The sequence below is a fragment of the Taeniopygia guttata genome, chromosome 5, assembly GCF_048771995.1.
Source record: "Taeniopygia guttata chromosome 5, bTaeGut7.mat, whole genome shotgun sequence".
Lineage (NCBI taxonomy): Eukaryota > Metazoa > Chordata > Aves > Passeriformes > Estrildidae > Taeniopygia > Taeniopygia guttata.
In genome coordinates, this window is record NC_133030.1 from 61,222,545 (window position 1) to 61,244,207 (window position 21,663).

General features: G+C 41.3%; 1 protein-coding gene across 2 annotated transcripts in view; it reads right to left on the minus strand.

The window, feature by feature from the left end:
* Window positions 1–284: 284 nt before the first annotated feature.
* PELI2 (pellino E3 ubiquitin protein ligase family member 2) overlaps window positions 285–21,663 on the minus strand; it is a 65,999-nt gene continuing 44,620 nt past the window's right edge. For both annotated transcript variants that reach the window (XM_030275216.4, XM_030275217.4), the window contains 4 exons: window positions 9,436–9,537; window positions 4,388–4,585; window positions 3,935–4,123; window positions 285–914 (listed from right to left, as the gene is read on the minus strand). In XM_030275216.4, the coding sequence (XP_030131076.4) occupies window positions 333–914; window positions 3,935–4,123; window positions 4,388–4,585; window positions 9,436–9,537 (1,071 nt within the window). In that variant the 3' untranslated portion in view covers window positions 285–332. The remainder of the gene's footprint in view (window positions 915–3,934; window positions 4,124–4,387; window positions 4,586–9,435; window positions 9,538–21,663) is intronic.

A 21,663-nucleotide genomic window follows, 5' to 3' on the forward strand; every position in this document is an offset into this window, starting at 1 on the left:
TCTTAGCTTAAAAAAATCATTTAAGACACCTTTTTTCTGATCCAGGGTACTAATAAAAAGATTACAAATATACTACAATTTGACCAAGAAGACTCCATGAATATGCTGCTTTCGAGCATGCAACACCACTGATATCTGTCAAGTTCCAGGTATCAATGTATCCCAATTCCACCACCATCCCTCCATCCTCTCATCGCTTCCCCCATCCCCACCCTACCCGCCCCTACGAACAACATTATAAAAAAAGCTAAAATCTCGAATTAGTGGCAAAAATCTTCACAGTAAACCGTTCAAGAAAAAACTTTTATTGTGGTCGTGGCCATGCAGATCTCTCAGTCGATGGGGCCCTGAAAGATGAGCTTGACGCAGTTGTTCTCCCCGGAGAGCTGCGTGGCGCAGAAGGGGCAGGCGGCGTGGAAGGCGTGAGTCCCGTGGGGCAGCGGGATCTGGGACCAATATTTGGCAGTTTTCTCGGAGCACACGTGTCCACAGGGGGTGAAAGCGTGGGTGGGTGGCCCGGCATCCACGTAAAATCCGGCCTCGCAGCCCAGCCACAGCGGCACGTAGGGGCCGACCGTTCTGCACATGGGGCACTCGCGCTCGTCGCTCTCCGTGTCGCTGCGGTGGCCCCAGTTGTGGTAGCCGTGCACGTGGCCGCAGCTGAGGTAGACCCACGGCTGCTTGTCCTCCACGTCCTTCTTCTTCACCACGTCCTTGCGCTCCATGGAGGGGAAGGCCAAGGTGTTGAAGCCCACGGGGCACTGGGGCCGGGCGGCGTTGATCTCCTGCCGCAGCGCCTCGATGTGTTTCTGCGTCGGGGTGTGCAGCAGCCCGTCCGCCGTCCTCCACAGCAGCGTGGCCCCGCACAGGTCGATCAGGGAGCCGTCCTGAAGGATGTTGGTCTCGTTTTCTACCTGGTGGCAGGATACAAGGGGAGGCTGTTTAGCCTGGGAGCTTTTACAGACACCACATCACCTTTCTCACCTCCTTCATTCTGTCTTATTGTTGTCCTGAATCCACCCCACTGCCTAACCTATAACCTGATCTCTTATTCTGTGCTTGTACAGGGAATTTGCATTTGCAGTATAAATTATTATACAGTCTTTTGGCCCCTGAGCACGCTTTTTTTTTCCTCCAATATTGATTCTATGCGCCTTTGTCATATTTCACTAAGTCCTGATAGACTGAAGAAAAGACGTGCCATTCCCTGAGGGCTGCATTAGCAGATTCTCTCCTGGAATTCTTTGCCCACATAACACTGACTGAAGCTGCTCAGATATTTAAAAAACCAGTCCTTTTTGGACTAAAACCTGCTACCCAGGACAGGCCAGCCGTCCTGCCTCTCAAATACCATTTGTTCTGGGGTTGTGGCAAGGGTCAAGCGTTTTGCAGAAGCGTGAGCTCCCAGAGTGAGCCTCAGCAGCACAGGTACCTGCATGGCTTAGCACTGCAGCAGACAGAATTACCAGCTGAATTTCTCAGGTGACAAATTTGAAGCCACACAGGCTCAGCTTATGAACAATTACCCACCCCACTCATTAGCCCTCTTATTTAATGAAGTATTTCAAGCAAACACAGCCTCAGCGTGCACTGCCTAAAGGCTTCTCTCTGATTAAAAGCAGGTACTTACAACATTTTCAAGGGATTATGCCAAACACACATTGTACTTGACTGAAATATTCTTTATTTTAATGTCACAAACATATAAGCAATCCATGCTTTTGCTATCAGTTAATTAATGATGAATATATATTAAAAATACTCTTTATAAAATTAAAGAGAAAAACAGACCTACTATGCACAGAAAGTACACCTAATGCAGACCAAACAGCCAAATACAAACAAATACATTAAGTAGGTCACATGAAATCATCACATCTGCCTAAGAATACTATGAATGACAACCAATTTAGCATTTACATTTTAATCCAGTTTAAATTCACAGATTAACTGTGGATCATCCTTGCAAAAAACACCTCAGTGGTACAATACAGACTACAGATAAGAGGTCATCAGTGCCAAGTAATTCCAGCAGAAAAAGGTAATGGTTCAAGTAGAGATGAGAGAAGCCTTGATCTGATGCTCTTTTCAGATATTCCCTCACAAACAGCAAAACAAAAAGCTCCCTCACATGCAACGTGTTCAATTCATTATACAGCCTGCATTTGGTTTTATGAACCCAATCAACGAATACTGATCCCATCAATACCAGTGTGCCATGCAATTTTATTTAAATGAGAATTCCACTCGTTTTGGATGCAGGGAGGGGGGTTCATTTGCTTTGCTGTGCCTCTCTTTAGCAGCACTAAAAGGTGTTTTGCTAACCACGTACAAAGGCTGCAATTGCCACATCATCTGCCCAGGTCCCCAGGCAACATCTGCCTGCCACCATCCGTGTGACAAAGCAATTTATGTGCTGAAGGGTGCTGAAAGCAGAGCAGCCCAGCTCCATTCCCTTAACTCTTTCTGCAGTCAGTTTCCTCCAAAGCCAATGGCAGAGTGGCAAAGTCAGTTCATTGAACTTCTCTCCTGGTTTTATGTGCCACAGCTCCCTGGCAGCTGAAATCTCTCACTTCTGGGAAAGCAAAGCCCATCCTGCCTCACAGGAGAAAACAGAAATTTACTTCCAGGGCTCCTCTTATCTTCCCAGTAGCAGGTAAATCAAACAGAAGCTGCCTTACCCCAACTGCTTTTGCACAAAAGTGGACTCTTCTGGCAGTACTGCAAAAGACAGCTCCCCATGCAGCAACTTCCAGACATCCCCATGTCCCAGGAGAACATTCCAGAGCAGAGTTTATTTAGCTTTTACACTCTGTGCTATTTCAGCTGGAAAAGTGGCATTAGCAGAAAGTTCTGAGTGTTCTCCCATACACTCAGGAACAGAACAGCAGCGCAAAATCTGCTGTAACACACAGATTTACAGTGCCACTACTCAGGGACAACCACCCTGTACCTGCCTGCATTCAAAGCCAGGAAAACAAGTTCCCTGTCACCGTTGAGTCAGAAGTGACATGGATAAAGAGTGACACACTCCATTATTTTCAGAAGGCTAATAATAATTTTATTAGGAACTCATTCCTTTTTGTACTCTAGCTCCCTACAGGTGAACCTGATTGGTCCTTTAATCAAAACACCATCACCATTGGCTAATTAAGAAGACACCCATTTGTAAACAACCTTGTAACAAAACACCACCTGTGGATTGTTTCCATTTGATCATCACCCTTTGTCTCCAGCTCCCTGAAACTTCCCAGACTGATTCATGGCAAAGCTTATCTCGCTTTCTCTCTCTCTGACCAGACTGTCACATCCACAGTACCCCTTGATTAACCTCAGTCGCTTCCTGTTGGAGTTCTGGATGTTGAAAATTTTTTAGACTTTCTGTACAGACTCTGACTTCCTGGAGGACACTACATTTGACCTGGAGCTGTGGAACAGGCTTACAAAATTGATTGATAGCACTAAGATTACTGGTGTGTAGCTGGTTACAAGTGTGTAGTATCACAGGGTGGAAAACTTAAAAGTTTGGGGTTTTAGAATATAGTAATAAATACGAAGCAAGATAGAAGCTTTAGGGCAGAAGCAGGTTGTTCTTCTTGACCACCTTCTTCCTTCTTCTCCATGGGTTTGGGTGATATTTTATAGATGGACAGAAAAGTCCACAGTGTGAACTTTGAGAGATTAGTTATTGGGTTAAAAGTGAAAACAATTTAGGTGTCATTTCTTAATTAGATAGTTTAGCCTTAAAAGACCTTGTAACAAGAGACAGTTAACCATTTCCGTGCCTTGTTAGTGAAAAACTACAGAACTCACTGCTGCAAGACTGTAACATTGATAAAAAATAAACACCTGAGTCCGAACGCGAATTTTCATCTCAAGTACCTTCAACCCCAATTAAAAAAAAAATAATAAAACCCAACAACCTGGCACTTACCAGTTTGCCCCTGTGCTGAGCAGACCTGGTCTCCCGGAGCGTGTAGACGTTCCCACAGACCGAGATCTCCCTCCACACCCCGGGCTTGGACTCCTCCGTGAAGCCTCCCTTGGGGTGCATCACCAGCACCCCGTTGGTTGTCAATCCATCCATGTGCCCATCAGGGTTTTTCCATTTGGCTGCTTTTTCCTGCGTGTGAGAGTCACAGTGACTATCAGAAATACATCAAACCAACCTAAAGAAAATCCTCTAACAGTTCCTAAAGTGCAGCTTCATTGTTAAAGACAATTATATATCTCTACTGGTGATAACTCAGCCACATAAAACTGCACTTTCTACTTAACACTGCAGCTGGTGTAAATAAAAGTCTAATGCCAGTACAAGTTATCAACCAGTACAAGGAGATTTGGGGGCTTGAAAGTAACAGAATATATCATTATTAGCAGTACTTACACCAAGAAATATATTTTTAGACGAGTCAAAGCCAGCTGCAAAGATCCTTGCTGTGTATGGTGGGATCCTGTCACAAACAATCCTGCAGGCAAATCGGGAGATGGTGCTCTGGGTAATCTGGGTTTCATCAGTATTTTGATTTCCTGAAATAGTGTCTGTTACGACAAAGTCTATGGGACTTTCTGTAGATCTCCCAACCTGCAAAAAAAATTAAGATAATGGTATAAATAGAAATAGCCACTGAAATTTAAAGCATTGAGGACACAGTTTTGCCAGGTTAATACTTTACTGATGACATCAGTAAACTTCTATCTACTGAATTTTTGGATGACAAGATCCAACCAAGACTGATCTGTATTTCCACATTTGTGCTAGGTAGAAATACAACACATGGATATGGAATGACAAATTTTCACTTACCACAAATGATGTTCATGCTTGCTTGAAACAGATCAACACAGCTGATCTGTTTGATAAGAGTATTGTCACTAAAGAAGTATTATCACCTTTCCATTTCCTCATCCAACCACAGCAAATTACTTACCACTGCATTCTGTTAGGCAAGAAAGCACTAGCTTGGATTGACAAGTTTTATTCACATTTTCCAGTTCCAAATACATTTGCCATGAAAATAAAGGACTTTTTTTAGACCCATAATTTGGTTATTTTGATATGTCATAACAAAGAGCTATCCACCTTCATGTTTTCAGGATTTGTAGTCCCAGAAAGAAAATTTGTCAGGAAAAATGCACACTTATATTGAAATTTATTCCTAATCATGCACATGCATGACTAACAGAATTAAAAAACTTTCTTGATTTGAGCAGAAATGAAACATACTTATCAGCAGACAGGAAGATTTTTCTATGTGGTCAGCTAAAAATTTTAATTCTAAATCTGGAAACACCTGGGACAGAAAACTTCATGACTACATGGATGGAAGGACCTGACTGCCAGACAGTGAGGCTTTATCAATATTTCTACAGGCAAATTAGTGTTACACCAACTTTGAGCTTAACTGGGAAAGTGGAGCTGAGGAACAAGAAGTGGAACAGAATATTAATTTTACAGACACCTTGTGATCAAACAGAATTAGGAATACTCTTCACATGAAACTACCTTCAGTATCAAGTATCTACATTGGTATTAAATAACCTCCTCACTAAACATGATCTCAGTGTTCCCCAAGAAGTTCCATTCTGCTCAGATCTTGCTGTTTAAAGCCAGCTATGGGGAGCCATGTACGGTTCCATCATTAACAAACACCTCTGCAAACCAAACCTGCTTTAAAAAAACATTGTTCACGAGTCAAGGAAATTAATATTATCCACATCTAAGCCTTGTCACAACTGGATTGACAGAAACAGTGCAGGGACCTCTCCTGTGCTTCTCTCTGCAATTTAACACGTGTCAGAATTCCTGGCTCAGGGACACATCCAGTTACTGTCTCCACAGCACAGGCACAAAACGGGATCAGCTCCCTGCACAGGAAATACTCAACAAGGCCTAATCAAAAGTCCACATTTCAATTTCTCACAGAAAGTGTCTACTAGAATACCCAGGAGAGAGAGTTTAGAAACTATTTAATATGGGATATTCCTGATTTATAGAACTTGACAACTTGAAGCTAAATCTTACAAAGCAATATTCTTCTTCCTTTTACAGTATTATTTCTACCAGGCTTCTATTTCCCATTCAAAGCAATTCCTGCTAAGAGTCAGCACTGAGCAGCAGCAGGAACCTCATGAATAAATTTTGACTATTCTCCATCTGTACATGGAGTCTCTTAAAGGATAATCAATAACAAATATGAAATTAATTTGTTCATAACAAGTTTCTTCCTCTTGCAGTCTCTAAAATAGATCATTCTCTCAAAGCTTTTAGATGCAATTAGAGAAAAATCTGCCTCATTTTTCCTTAAAGGATGACAAAGTACACAAGTGTGTGCTCCCAGCCTTACATCACAGTAATCATTCACCATGAAATTCCAATTTCTTTAGCTATTACCATTAAGATCTATAAACAATGCATCTGTGTGCTTTTTTTACATTCCTAGAATGATATGTAGCATTTTATATAAACACTTCAGTACTTATCCCATTTGTGTCACAAGTATGTCAGTGCAAAATCAAATACTTTAAATATTTGGTTTTCTTCCCTTTTCCAGTTGAGAAATCCTTCTTAGAGGATCAGTCTCGTGTATTGTGCTACTTTTCAGCACTTGAATTTATTTGAAAAAGTGGCCTTTAAAATCTGGCAATTTTCTCAGATTGCACGAACAATCAAACTCTGTATTACAGCATGAATTTGGGTTTGAGATCACCTGAAAAGCAAAGGCCTAAGGAAAAAATGGAAAATCTTGATGCTATCAACATCCACCTTCCAGAACTTTTACCTCAGCTGCAGCCAGACTAGAGTCACTACAGACCCAGTCCATAATTCAGAGCTGCTCTTTACACACTTCATCACTAATTTTTCTCCATTTTCCTGTACAGCACAGAAGATTTTCTTCTTTCTAGCAACTTCAGGCTGTATTTTGGGACCCTTTTTGTTAACTGTGGCACCTGATTTCCCCGAGTCACTTCCAGCAAGAACCCATAAATGTGCCAGGTGCTGCAGAGGCAGCGGGAGCTGTGTCCTGTGCAGGTGATGGTTAAAGCTGGCAGTGCTGCTGGCAGTAAAACACTGCCCCTGACAAGACAAACTCTGCCAGCACAGAATTTAACAGCTGCAGCTTCTTGGGCTTCAACAGAATTTCACTCTGGTGAGAGTGAGAATTGGATTCTGCGTCTTCTGAAGGGTCGTTTTTCAGGAAAAAAATCAATGCTTTGTATTGAATGTACCTGCTTCTTGTATAAACTTGTGGTTATTTATGGTAGGAGCTGCACATTTCAGGTTTTGTAGGGACACCAGCAGATAAAATCAACCCATTTTCACCCCATCAAACCATGAAGGAACAGGTTCAACTTCACCTAACACATCATCAACAAAATGGTTAAACTCTGAAGAAAATCTTCATTTATGGATGCTGGAGCACGTAAGAGTCTGGGAGATGCCAGAGGAACACATCTGTACATTCTTCTGTAATTAAATGAAGAAATCTGACCTGGATGTCACTAAGACAAAGGGGCATAGCAGCATTTACACACAGATTTCATAATATAGTCACATTAAAAAAAAAAAAACCCCAAAAAAAAACCAACAACAAAAAACCCCAAAAAAACTGAAACTACAAACAACACAGCAGAACAACAACTCAAGAAGCACAGTGGGAATAAAGAACAAAAAAGCCCAGGATAATACATGTTAACTGCAGTCAAAGTGGGGCCTGAAGGTGTGGTCCAGGAATTATCCTTCCCTTTTAACTTCCACATCCTACACAAACCAAGAACACACATTTTAGAAGAAAACATTAAACTCCAAGGATTGTCTGTCCAAGTGATGCTTGGCCAACAGTGAAACTCTACTCTGTGGATCAAAAGACATGAATTTTGTCATCATGTACCACAGGGCTGCACTAAACCTCCTCAAGTAACTTTTCCCCAATAGATTGGTGAAAACAGCTCAAATCTAATGGCTCATATGAATAATGGAAACCTCTTCAGCTGCTCTGGCACTGCTTCAGTGGGCAATTATTGCCACAGTCCAGCAGCTCACTCCTGTGTCAGCCCCTGCAGCCAATGCATGGAATGCAATCCTCAGGGAAGAGCCAGAGAGCAGAAACCTGAACCAGGACACAGCACTCGAGGTCACACTGAAATCAAATCACAGCAGGACCCCCAACACACCCCAAGACTGAAATGGTGTCTTATCCCCCCAAAAAAGCTGTACCCACCACTAGGACATTATGCAATAGATGTCTATGCAGTACGCCCAGAAAAAGCAGCTGTTCTGCAACTCTTTATTAATTTTGTACTGCACTCAAGAAGAGGAAAAATCCAGCTTTCAAAAATGGTTTTTCAAAATTTATATACAGGAAAAAATTGTACTGTAGCTACTCAAGAGCTGAACAAGCATCACACAGTAACCCCAATGGATGGGTTACATTTTTCTTTCACTAGTCAACACAGAAAAACCTATTTCAGTTCACCCTAGCTGTTCAATCCTTCATTCTGCAGCAAATGAGTAAGACCGGGTTTTAATCAATTTCTATTTGGACCTAATAGTTTCAGTCACACTGGAAAATTTAATATAGAGCAAAACACGCAAGTCAAGAGAAGCAGCAACACCTCCGAAGAGTTATTTCCTCTCTGTCAACAGCACTCAGCTGCTGACCCTTTTAAATATGAAAGGCTGAATGAGGAGGGATAACAATTCCTGGTGAGATGCTCTAGATAACACAGACTAGAATGAAAAGGGTTGTTTGGCATGTCTGGGTTCCCCAAGTTTGAAGTCCAAGTACACACAGAAATTCTGCTCTCTTATTATACATAAAAATAACACAGCACAAGAAAATCAATTCAGGCTACCAAAATGAGGCAGAAAATCACAAATGCAGACAGGGGACATTGAGCAGGTGTTGGACATTAGATGGGAGCTTAGAGAAACTCAGCCCACACCACCTGTGTGTGCTGAGAGATCTGCACACCCCTCAGGAACTCATCATAACGAGTTGGAATGATAAATATCATTTATCTCTGATTTGTCTCCCCTGCTGCCCAGCTCCTTTTACTTTCCTCCTTCCCCATCCCACGTCCTACTCCTTCCACGTCCTTTTTACTCCAGCTACATTATTATCTGGAGGGTGGTGGGTGTAATTCTGTGCACATTCATGAATTCAAACACAGCACACATTTCTCTCCAGAATTGTCTTTGGAGAAAAGGCAGAGTACAATTAAAGGAGTAAGTCAGTAAGAGCATTAAGAGGTGCTGGTGTGGGTTTGCAAAGAGTAGAATAATGCAAAATTTCAAAGAGTGCTCCCAAATTCATGCAGCTGGGTCAGACTGTAGAAATCCCACAGGTCACAGAGAACACCCAAAGGATAAGGCAGAACTGGGGTTTCCTTATGTTGCTTTTAAAAAACAATCCAAGTATTTTAGAGCCTTACCTGAAACATGTCTGTTTCTCTGTCATGAATATATTCCACTACAACTGTCTGGGTTCTGGATAATGTGTAAGAGACACTGTGGTGGCCTTTTGAGCTGATTGCCTGGTGGATAAAAAAAAAAAGATGTCTATTACACACAAAAATATTGCAATCAAATCATTTTTCTACATAAACACCTTTGCTGTGATCAGGAAAAGCAGTGTATCGTAACATGTTATTACAAGGTTGGGTAAGCACATACAGCAAGATTTCTTTTGTTTGTTTTTAATGGAAAACCCCAAGCTGCAGTTGTTTCTAGTTCAGAAGTACCCAATACTTTTTTTACATTTGTATATACATTTTTACATACTAAATACCATTTTTATATGGTATTCTGTGCGTAAAAAGTACCATATTTTTTCCAAACACCTTTTTTCTCCGAAATTATATTCAGTTCCTAACCCTTGCAGCAACTTGTACCCTAGCAAAGACTTGGAGTTGAGGGGGCTTTGGCTTGGTTTTTTTTTTTTTTAAGTAAGTGAACAACAAAACTGATTTCCAGTTAAAAGCCAGGACTTCTGTTTAAGTAAATTTCTATTTATATCAGAAAGAGCCCAGAAGTTTTATATAACTGCTGACAAAATCCAAACACTTTCAGTGTGGTTTTCCTCATTAAAAGGTACTTCTTACTACCTGTCAAAGTAGACTGGTGTCTACAGATATGGATTTAACATCAAAGATTAAAAAGGATTTTAGTATTTAAAAGAAGACAAGATGAGGACAGCTCCTGTTTTCTGCTTTATATCACCAAGATTGAGGGAAATGAGCTGAGAAACTGAATTTCTTGGCTAATAAGGAAATAGATGTAAATATGAAGGTCCATATAAATGGACCATAAATGGACCATATATGGACATTTATATGGACAAAAGGTCCATATAAATTCCACACACAATTCTGGAAGGCAATGACTGTTACTGACTGCTCTTTGTAGACACTTAAGCAATGAATTAATAAGTTAATTAAGGTTTTCTCCAGTTCTCAGTTCAGGGGATAATTTTCTCCAAGTTGTTCTCTTACTTGCTCCTTTCCTTTGTTCTGCTTTTTACCTAAAGAATTCACATATAGGGATGGTTAAACTAAACAACTAAATATATTCTACTCATCTGCCTGCTCTCCCTCACAAAAGCCTAAATTATGCCAAAGCTCCATCAATTATTGAACAAATCATTAAAAATCCTTCTGAATGCTGGAGGTATTAAAAACATCTATGTGCATACTAAAAGCCTACTAAGGGTTAGCAAGAGTATTTGACACAGAATTATTGAAAACACATAATGGAAGAATTGTTTCTTGCAAACCTCATGCATTTAACAACCAGACAATGCATTTACAAAGTGCCTCTTGCTGGAAGTTCTAGCACCTGGTCCAGTGAAAAATGTCCTTGCCAATGGCAGAGGGGTGGAACTGGATCCTCTTTAAGGTTCCTTCCCACCAAACCATACTTTGATTAGGCAAGATGACCTTTCCAAGTACTTCTTTTCTGCAATAAAGCTTTTAACAAAACTTGAAGATGAATTCTAAGCATTGTAACAGCTGAGAAGTGATGTAAACACACTTGGTAATCAGTAACAGCCAGTTTCTGAATTTCCCAGATTATTTCTAGTGTTTTGTAATAACCACTACAGTGGCACCAAAATGCATCTTGGATTAAGTCACTAACACTCTGTGACCGGCCAGGACACTGAGCTGTGCTCTCAAAAGTTTTTCCTCTGTGCCTGTTTGACAACTAAGAAAGGGATCTCAAACCCTAGGCAGGTGGCAGGTGTTCCTAGGATAGAAAAGAAATAAAGGTGTTCCTAGGATATAAAGAAATAAAACAAAAAAGAATGAAATGAAATAAAGAAATAAACAGGAGACCCTTACACCTTAAGTTTTAAGTTTAACAGAACAATAATCAGTTCATACTCATATGATCAGCTGTCACCACTTCAAAGATCAGAAAGCAATAGCTTTCCTACACAAGATTTCACTCATTTCCACAAATCTCTGTTGCAGCTGGAATAAGCAGAGTGTAATGTGACAGTCCTGACTGCAGTTCCAGCCTCTCTGTGCAGCAGTGGCCACCAGCACCCAGGCAAATTCCCAGGCAGGGACGTGTGCCCCGAGCCCAGGCTGGTGTCAGACACGCTTCTGCATCCCATGGAAGCTTTGCTGAGAACCCAAGCTGGAAGTTTTTAAGGTCTGATGGAAAAAAAACACACAGGGAAACACAAGGACTTCCTGAATTACTGACTCAGGTCGTGCCCTACGCCTACAGAGCTCAGGGCTTAGATTTATTAATAATACTGACCAGGGTCAGTGTGTCCTCTGAAATTCCAGGGTAGGACATAATCTTCTTTTCTCTGTGTGCTCCTTCCCCCTCCCAACTTTTCTTCCCCATCTACTTCCCCTCCTCTTTGTTTTCCATTATTTATACCCAGTTATTTTCAGTGAAGAAACGCTACATTTAATTTCCTGGAATTGTGTAATCCTTTTTGGAAAAAGCCAAGAACGTTATGAGAAATGTTTCAACTTGTGTGCTTTCACAGCCTGCTCAGCATTAACAGTTACTCCAATTCAGACACTTTACAGGTATTTTAAGTGCTGGTCTCAAAGCAATTGGCCACTTCCAAGTCAATAAATAATTTTTAAAAAAGAGACAAGTAACAGTATTTTAGGAACTACACAAAACAGTGGAAGTTAAGACTCCTACTAATAAAACACTATTGCAAGTGGAATGCAGACACAGGCAAAATCATGAAGGATTTTGACTGCTTGAGGAAATATAGAACTACATTACTACAAATCCCAAAAGAGTCTGGAGACTGATTGCACAAATCTCTGTTGTTTTGCAACCAAAATAGTGAGTTTGTCTTTTTACTGCTTCTAGCATTCAAATTTTCAGACTGTTTTCCTGTCAGCAGGATTCCCTCCTCAAAACCCCTTGATGCTGTCACATAATTGCCCTGGTGCACCAACTGAAATTGTGAGAAAAGCCCCGATTCCCACAAGAATTACAGTAGCTTCACGAGCTCCCACTGATCAATTCAGAGATTCAGGCTGGACAACACCATGTCCACGTTCCAGGCAAGAAAAAAGACAAGGAAGAACAAGAACCTGGCACCAAACTCTACTTCTGTCTCCTCACCTTCACTCCAAGGCTGCCAAGATCCACCAGAGTAAAACTGGGTATTTTCAAAGCTTTCTCTTAGAATCCACTAAGCTTTTGAGTGAGTGGAACTGTAGAATCATTTTAGTTTTAAAACACCTTTAAGATTATCAAATCCAACCATAAATCCCAGGATTGTCATGGAAGGGAAATCTTCCTTCAGGCACTTCCAGCATTTTGGGCTCCTTCACGATTCCCTGTGTTTAACTTTGAGCAGTTTGCTCCTGATTTTCAGGCTCATAAAAGTTTAATGAACATTATCAATTGAACAGGAAAAAAAAAAATCCCACCCTGAGTTAGTTTCCAACAGATAGAAATGCTGGAAAAACCTCACCAGCATCCACAGCCTGAGCCTACCAAACCAATCCAAACCATGTGGCTCCAGGCTGGCCACAGCACATCCCACCCCTGGCCCAGCAGGAATGTGGTTAAATTTGGCTAAAGTGTGAGCTGCAGCTACTCTAGGGGTCTAAACAGATGCAGAAATAATAGAACTAGGTCTTCAAAAGGCTCCACTATCCTGACACTGAGAAGGAAATTTGTGTTGGAGTGATTATTTACTTCTTTTTATCTTTTGATATATCATTGTTATGTGGGGTGTTAGTAGGGTTAATTGCCCCAAACTGCAGGGACCTCTTGTTATTTTACTTGGGATACTAACTCAATACTAACTACAGATTAAAACCACACTTTTTGGTAGTTGTAAAAGCACATTAGAGGTATGTGATGCACAGTGTGAGGTACAGTTACACGATAAGCTTGTATTTCTATATGTGTTTAACGTTGCATTTACATTCTAAGGTAACTCTCTTGTGGTCTTGCTTTTTCCCTTGTAACTAAACATTATACAAGCATGTTTGCAATGATCTTAGGAATTCTAATTCTGTAAGCAGTTGAACTATATATAATACACATCAGTTGGTGGGGAAACACAGGCTGGGTGAATTCAGCTGCCTACACAACACTTGGTTTTCTGCATTTAACTGTCTCAAGGTGCTCAAGAGCTCCCTTTGGAGGAAACAGAGCAAAGGGAAGGCGACCTGACAAAAACCCTGTGGAGGAACGGGGGGAACAAACAGCAGCAAGAGATTTTTCCACAATAATTCCACTGCTAGTGACTATGTCCACAGTGGGGCTGAGGGATTTTTAGAAGTCCAAATGCCAAAAAAAAAAAAAGCAGTAAGGGAACCCTGAGTGCTATATTCTACGTGGCGTAAAGGGAAAGATTTGGCCAGCACTTTTCCAAGACAGGGCTTGTGTTTGCACAGCAATCCATCCAAATCCATGGGGCTTCCCAGATGGAGGCTCCAAGCCCCACTGGATGCTGAGCCTGCTCTTAAGGTGAGCAGGAGGATTCCTCCCTATTGCTCCAGGCAAACCCCACAGCTCCCCCCACTACCTCAAGATTTGTGTTCTGGTCATTTTGGATCAAAACTCCCCAGTTTTAACAGAGACTGAAAAGCCTATGACCTCACAACAACATGGCTCAAGCAAATGTTCCTTTTTACTTCTTATTTTTCATTTTTCAACTTTGCTAGTAGCTCAAATTTCCAGTTATATCCTTCCTGCTGGCTGGAATAACACTTGGCCTTGGTTTTTTTCCCCTGCCTCCTTACACACACTTTTTCATTCTTGCTCCTTTCTCTCCGTTTTGAGAACAAAACCTCGTTCCAGCACTTTGCCCTCACAATCAAAGCAGCAGCTAAAGGCTATGACTTACAAATCTGTCAGGTCTCAGAGGAGCCAAGATCAAATAGAGATCAAACAGAGTCTGCTTTCCCAGCAGCAACATTGCAAAGTCTGCCAGCCCCTGGAATATCTCAGTCCATCTGAATTCTTTGCTCTCCACTCACTCCCCTGGAAAGGTGGATGCTATCAGTTTTAGCATCATTTCAAGAAGTGAGAAAATCAAATTGCCTCACCCCACAGAAAGGCACCACGTAGATTAAGGGAATAAGAATGTATAAAGGTTATATTTAAAACCAATGCTTCTTAGTGCTCTGCTTTTTTTAGCCAAGATACAGAAAAAGGATGGAACAAAACTACAACTTAACAAATCTTCAACAGATTATCCCCAAGAGCAGAAATGGCTCTTAAGTCAGCATTTCCACCTTTTTCTCCTACACTGAATGTACAGCTGTGCTCAGCCAGATGTTGCCTATCTGGGCTGATGTCCTGGTGTGCCACAGCAAAGCTCTGCACACTGACAGTGCTGCTCCTTCCCCGGAGTCACCTCCAGCCCCAGAGTTCAGCAACAGGGCAGGAGCTCAGGGCAGGATTCCATCAGCTCAACACTGCTCAGTCAAACCTTCCGTGTCAGGAGCACGTCCACCAACTACAGAAGCAAATCCCAACATTCTCAGAGCCTTTAGGCTGCTGCTTGCAAAGCTTGAAGGGAACAAGTCTCATCCACTTCTAGAAATAGAGATTTTGTTGCTTCCTCCTGGCTTGCAAACCATGTTTCCAAGGAATGAGGAAAAAAAAAAAATCTCTGCATTTGGAAATTTAAAATTAATTCCCTTGTGGCAGGTGAGCTCCCCAAAGAGGGCAAGAGGGACTTAATGCTATTATGGTCACCAACTCTTGTGCACCATAGCAGAAATAAAAGCTAAAATCCATTAAGAAATAGGCAGATGTCTCACAGGAAGGGTTGCTTCAACAGAATAGGATTTTTAGTTTAGTTAATTAGGTTGGATTAGGACAATAAAATGATTTATAGGAACACTTTAGTTTTCTTTGTTGGTAGTGGAGCTGACCGACACCACAGTGACATGTTTAAAATTAATGACAGCAGAGCCTTCATGAGTTAAATGCTTTCAGACTTGGCTGCCAGCCTTCCATTGCTTTTATAAAAAGAGAACACAAGAAACACTCTGGGATGTCAGACAAAAGATCTTGCAACTTAAAGGGAAGCTTTAGCCAGCAAGGAAGGAAGCCTTCAAAAGTGAAGAACACATCCCATTTCCACTGGATTTTTGGACAGACTGACTGCCAGAGCCAGCAGACTCTGAGTTATCATAAGAAAACATAACAAAAGCTCCTGAGCACGAGCCACTCATACTTTACCCACATCAGAAAAGTATGTCCACCACTTGGGAAGTTTCCCAGCAAATTAAGACAAATGCAAATTCGTAGAACATTAGCTAAAGACTGTTTACAATTTTACTCTGTCTCAAACCTAAGAGAAATTTCCCAGAATTACTGCTTCTCTAACACAGCACTTCAATAAATTTACACTGACCTCTGCCTACTGATACAGCTATTATATATATACTGTAATTTTCCTACAGCCTTCTGCAAAGAAAGACACATTATTATGGAAAACTTAAGGGTTTAATGTGCCTGTAGGAGAGACTGAAATATCTAAATCAACCAGAACCATTGGCCCAGCTCTTTTAACTGTGTCTGCTTCCTGCACAGCTCCATAAAAGCCAATTCTTCCAGGGTTTTCCCCTTCCTTATAAACATTGCAACTGCAACAACATCTATGCAGTCATTTTTGAAATATCAATGTTAACACCTTGTCTGTCTCTAATACTTCAGCTGCCAATATTCTCTTGACAGCTAAATGAGTGTTAGGAAATGACCAAAAAAAGACCAAGAGCCAGTAACTGCATGTAGGGAAGGCAATGTGCCACCACGAAGAAATTAAATTTTGTCACTTTTGAAACGACCTACGTGTGGCACTGTCTGCAATCCCTGGCACAATGAACGAGTTGAAGCATGAAAACAGCAGATCACCCACCCCACTTCAATGTACTGAATGCAGATCACCCCCCAAAACTCAAGGCTCAGTGACTACACACAAACAAAGTCAGCACAGTGTGGTTTATTTACACTCCACGTTTTGATGGCTTTTGAAGCACTCCCAGGTTTGTTCTGTGCACCCTTCCCTGCTGAGGCTGGAGGGGACAGAAGGGACAGCACATTTGTCTCCAGCACACATCAAAGCCATCTGCTCCAAGTGCACATGTGGGGTTGTGTGCTCGAGCACTTCACCATTTATCAACTCAACTGGCAGATGTTAAAACCCTTTTCTCCATTTGCTGGATCTGTGTTGATTTAGACAACCAGCCAATACCACACACACAGAGGCAGCACCAAAACGTGCCATTCCCTAATTCTGTGGCTGGGTACTGCAGCAGGGAAGGAGGCAGAAAAGGAAAAATTTTCTTAGATAAGCTACTGTAAAGCTACATCAGGTCTGATAAGACACTTGGCTATACTCTGCTTTTCAGAAGAATGTAGAGTAGTCTACTCCCCAAACAAAAGGGGAGTATTCAAAATACCCTCAAAATGCTCAGGGGGTGTTGGTGAAACTGCACAGATTGAAGTTAGGGGTCCAAACCATCATTTTTGCAGCCACTGACCAGACCAGAGTCCTTCCTCATTCCTAGGACTCCTGACCAGCTCTGCAAGCCCAGTTGCTCCCCCTAGTAAGTAAAAGCAGCTCAAAGTAGACGCCAAGTTTATACCAACACACACCAACTTTATGGCACAGTAGCTCAGGAGTTGCTTTGTAAACCATCAACTTTTGGTTGTCGTGAACCAACACTTTACAGAACCAACCTATGAACCATTTTCCTCCCAATCTCACCTTCTCACTTTTCTAGCCCTTAAAATCTTTCTTCTTTCCATTTTCTACTGCCTATATTCAGTAACATCATATGACAAGTGATCTTTCACCCATCTTTGGAATTATATGTGTTTTCCCTCCTTTTATTCAGTTTGCTGAATTTCCTCCCCCAAACAGACCAGAGCCAGAGACAGCTCAGAGGCATCACACCAAACTGCAGCAGTGTCAGATACATCAACTGCCCAAATCTTCCTTCCCAAAATCCAGAATGCTCCTCTGGACACGTTAGTGCCTGCACATTGCTGTAACAATTTTTATCACAGCTGCTCTAGAGCTGCCTGCTGGGAATTCTGTGTTGAGAACACATTTCAGCTGTTCTGGAGCCTCAGGAGGCATTTTTGTTTATCACTTCCTATGCAGAGTTTCATCTGTTTGACAGGAGACCTTCAGTGGTGTTGTATCAGACTGTCACATGCAGATTTTTGGCAGTTTTGCATTTTTTAATATTTGCAGTCAACAGTAACTTATCCATACTTTAAAAAAAAAAAAAAAAAAGTTACACTACTTCTTATTTACTCTAGCAGGGATTTTCTCTTTTCATTGCCTTAACTGATCACTACAGACTATAGGGCGATTCTCCACTGTATTACAGGTTAGATTTCCATATTCCTCTCAGTACAGATTACACTCAAATTATTAAAATACCTTTTTGGACACCAGTGAGACTTTCCTTCATGTGTGACTTTTTGGAAAGCAAAACTTCTGACCCCAAAACTCCTGGCATTAATTTCCTAAGAGTAGGATTTCTCCAGGAAGACTACAAAACTATAGATTTAAACATGAAGGCATGAACATGATTTTGTCACTGCAGCTGGATCACATCCCCAAAACACTTGACACTCCCACAAAAATATCAGTAATTAGAGAAGGATGCAACAGTGTTTGTAACTGAACATTCTGGTGCCAACAGTCTACAATTCATTTATACACATCAGGAACAAAAGCAGCAGATGCCTGGCTACACTCATGTATTTGGGTATGCCAAGCACACAAAATAGCCACAAATTAGAATCCTTAACTAAAAGCCAGACAAAAAAAAAAAAAAAAAATAGTGATAAAGTCCCCTCAAGGGCTTTTATCAATCTACAGCCTGAAAGATTTGTACACTCGGCTCATCAGCAGTGAATGCTTCTGTGAATCAAAGCACCCCTGAGCACCAAGCTGTGCCTGCCTGCCAAAGGAGAGCACACAATAACACCAGGAGAAGCTGCAGATCATTCCACAGCTCCCAGACTCCATAAACTGCATCTGACACAAGTCAGTTTTACATTAAGACAGCCAAAGACTCTCCAGACAGTTACCTTAACAGACCTGTTAAGCAGCTGCACAAAACTCCCTCAAGAGGGAGGGGAAAAAAGCAAATACTTCTTGCCAAGAAAGCCATTCAGTGCTTCTGGAAAGCAGTTAGATTTTATAGAGCCCATCAAGGGACAGAAGCTGCTTTCTAGAAATCACACTATGGAATATTGTCCTGAGAGAAAACACTCTGACAGAACAAATCCAAAAGCAATCAGATTCTGTTTTACTGGTCTGGGATTGCTACAGGAACTGCATCAAGTCATTGCAAACTGGACTTTGTGGCGATTTCCTCAGTGGAAATTTTCAATAATATAAAAATAACCTGTAGAATAGTTCAACTGGGGCTTGAACCAAGATAGGCAAATTTGACAGTAGCTTGGGGCAAAAGTATGTTAAGCCCATTTTCAAACAGAGCCTCCTTACTGCAAGGGATTTCTGGGGGCAGAACAAGCCAGGTAAATCTGTAGGATCTGTCTCCTGCAGGATGAAAGGGATGATCTGACCTCTCAGTTCACTAACACAAGTTATAGCCCATATCTTGCATGTGGGGAAAAAAGAAAACACTCTGGGTTTCTTCAGCCCTACAAGTGCACAGCGAACACAGCATTTATAACATTTTTAGTTCTTACTTATACACATTACCAAGCATCTTCCTGGGCAAAGTTCAGAGCTTACTCACATTCCTTACTCACAACATAGTGTATTTAAAAACACACACACTCTCTGAACTGTGTTTAACTGAGCTACTTAAGTGATTTAAGTCAACAAGATAATACATTAAACAGCAGTCAGAATTAAATCCTGAATTATGTGCTGCACAGGAGTTGAAAAATCAAGTTGCTAACATGTGCAAAGCAAGGAGCTTTCCTCTCCACGTGTGCAGCTGCCAGGCTCACTCCAAAACATAAGTGACTGTAAACCCCTCTGGTGCTGTCTCTGAATCTGTGCAAAACTGAAAACAAGGCTGGCCCTGATTCCCAAACCTTTCTAAATTATCCAAGGCAGAAAAAAAAGACCATCTCTGGAGCCAGGAGGTGTCAGGGCTCTGGGAGGATGTGGGACCAGCACTGCCTCCCCACCCTGCAAACTGAGAAACACAGTGAGAAAACAAATCCCATTCTCAGCCATTCACCAGAACCACAACAAAGTGCTTACAGCCAGATTTAAGATTCATTTCTCCCAGAATGTTTTGTCCCCGAGTGTTACTCCAGAATTTTAGCACCCAAGACACCAGCCAGAGGTTACAAGCAACACCAACAGAGAAAGGTTCAGCTGAAAGCCACACATTTAACTTCAGCATCTTTGGGTGTTTACTAAACTTCAGTGAGGAATAAAGGATTGGGGAAAATATCAATATCAACAGCACACCAGTGAGCAAAGTAAACACAACAGAACTGGCTGAGAGCACTTGAGCCAAAACACAGGTCATGTCTGCCACAAATCAGCTTTGATATCAGTGTGGAGCCAAAGAGAACTTTCTGGGAGAGTCCAACAAGTCACTTCCTAATATAGGCTGGATATTAGGAAGAAGTTTTTTTTACAGAAAGGGTGAAAAGTTCTGGAATGGCTGCCCAGGGAGGTGGTGGAGTCACCATCCCTGGGTGTGTTTAACAAAGCCTGGATGTGGCACTGGGTGCCAGGGTTGAGTTCAGTGCTGGCCTTGGTTGGACTCTGTGGTCTTTAAGGTCTCTTCCAACCTGCTCATTCTGTGAATTCTGATGTAAATGTCATCCTCAGCCCCCATGCCCAGAGCAGAGGGCTCTGCCCCATGGTTTATAAAATCACAGAATTGTTTTGTTCCATTTCAAACCCCAAGCACAGGGCAATTAAGAGGCAGGAAAATTCAAATCTGCAGCCAGGCATTCTCAGAGCAGCCACATCTGCTTGGCTGCCATCAGATAAAGACCACCACAGCCCATTACTATTCTGAGCTGGTAGCAAAATCCTTCCCTTTACAGCTTTGGAATGGAATAAATTTAGCTTACTCTAGATTGTACTGAAGGATATTCTGCAGCCCAATTCCCAGTGTTCAGAGAAAGTAATTAGAGGATTAGTCACCTCTATTGCTCTCCCTTCCTGTTATTTTCATTGTGTTCTCAAATTTGAATCTTCTGTCGTTTTGCAGTAAGATTGATACAGGCAGAGGAAGGGAAATTTATTTCCCTAAAATTTAAATCTATTATGCCAGCTTAAAAATTCAAGCCACTAAGATTCGTTTTAAAATTTATGATCCTGGAATTTGGGTTTAGCAGGCTCTACTAGATGCATCCACATCAGGAAATTACCACTTATCTTTTCTACAGTTTATTAAAATTTAAAGCAAGCTTTACAGGCAACTTGCTTTCTATTCACATGTAATGTCAGATAAGAGAACAGCTCATCAGAAGCTCTGCACTTCACACAACATGATTTCACCACTGATATGACCTGCTTTGCCCCTCTCCAAAACAGGCTGGCTCAGACAGAATCGAGGCTCCATCCCATATTAACACTTTTTTATCCAGATATACCTTTAGCAATAAGACCCAAATTATCTGAACATACACAGACAAAAAGATTATAATATTTAAAATTATATTTTGTTTCTCTATTTTCATTTTAAAAATAAAGTGGTAGAGCACAAATCTAAAGTTGCAGGAGCTAAATTATGGGATATTTCATTATTTCTATGAAAAATACAATTTTCCCAGTGGAAGGTGGGATTTGGGACTTTATATTGAATGAAACAAGCATTGAGTAACAGTCTTAAATAATGACACAATGCACTTAGCAGCCCACAGTGTTAATAAGGCACAGTTTTAATTAGGGTTATAGAATATCCAGTGCTTCCTAGGATAAAGCAGCCCACATTGATGTGGAGAACAGGTTTATAAAATTACAGACAGCAAAAAACAATTCAAGAATCTTTTTTTGCCCCCACAGCATGCCTGGGTAGAAGTTCTTGACATAAAAATTAATTGTGTTTCCCAGTATTAACTGATTTAAAACATGGTTTTAATTTTGTGTTTTAAACGACTTGATGTCTTAAAACAGTTGTTTAAGGTAGGTTTTAGCAAGAAGGAAGGAAAATCTTTGCTGTGCTGATTCTTCTCCTGGCAGAGCT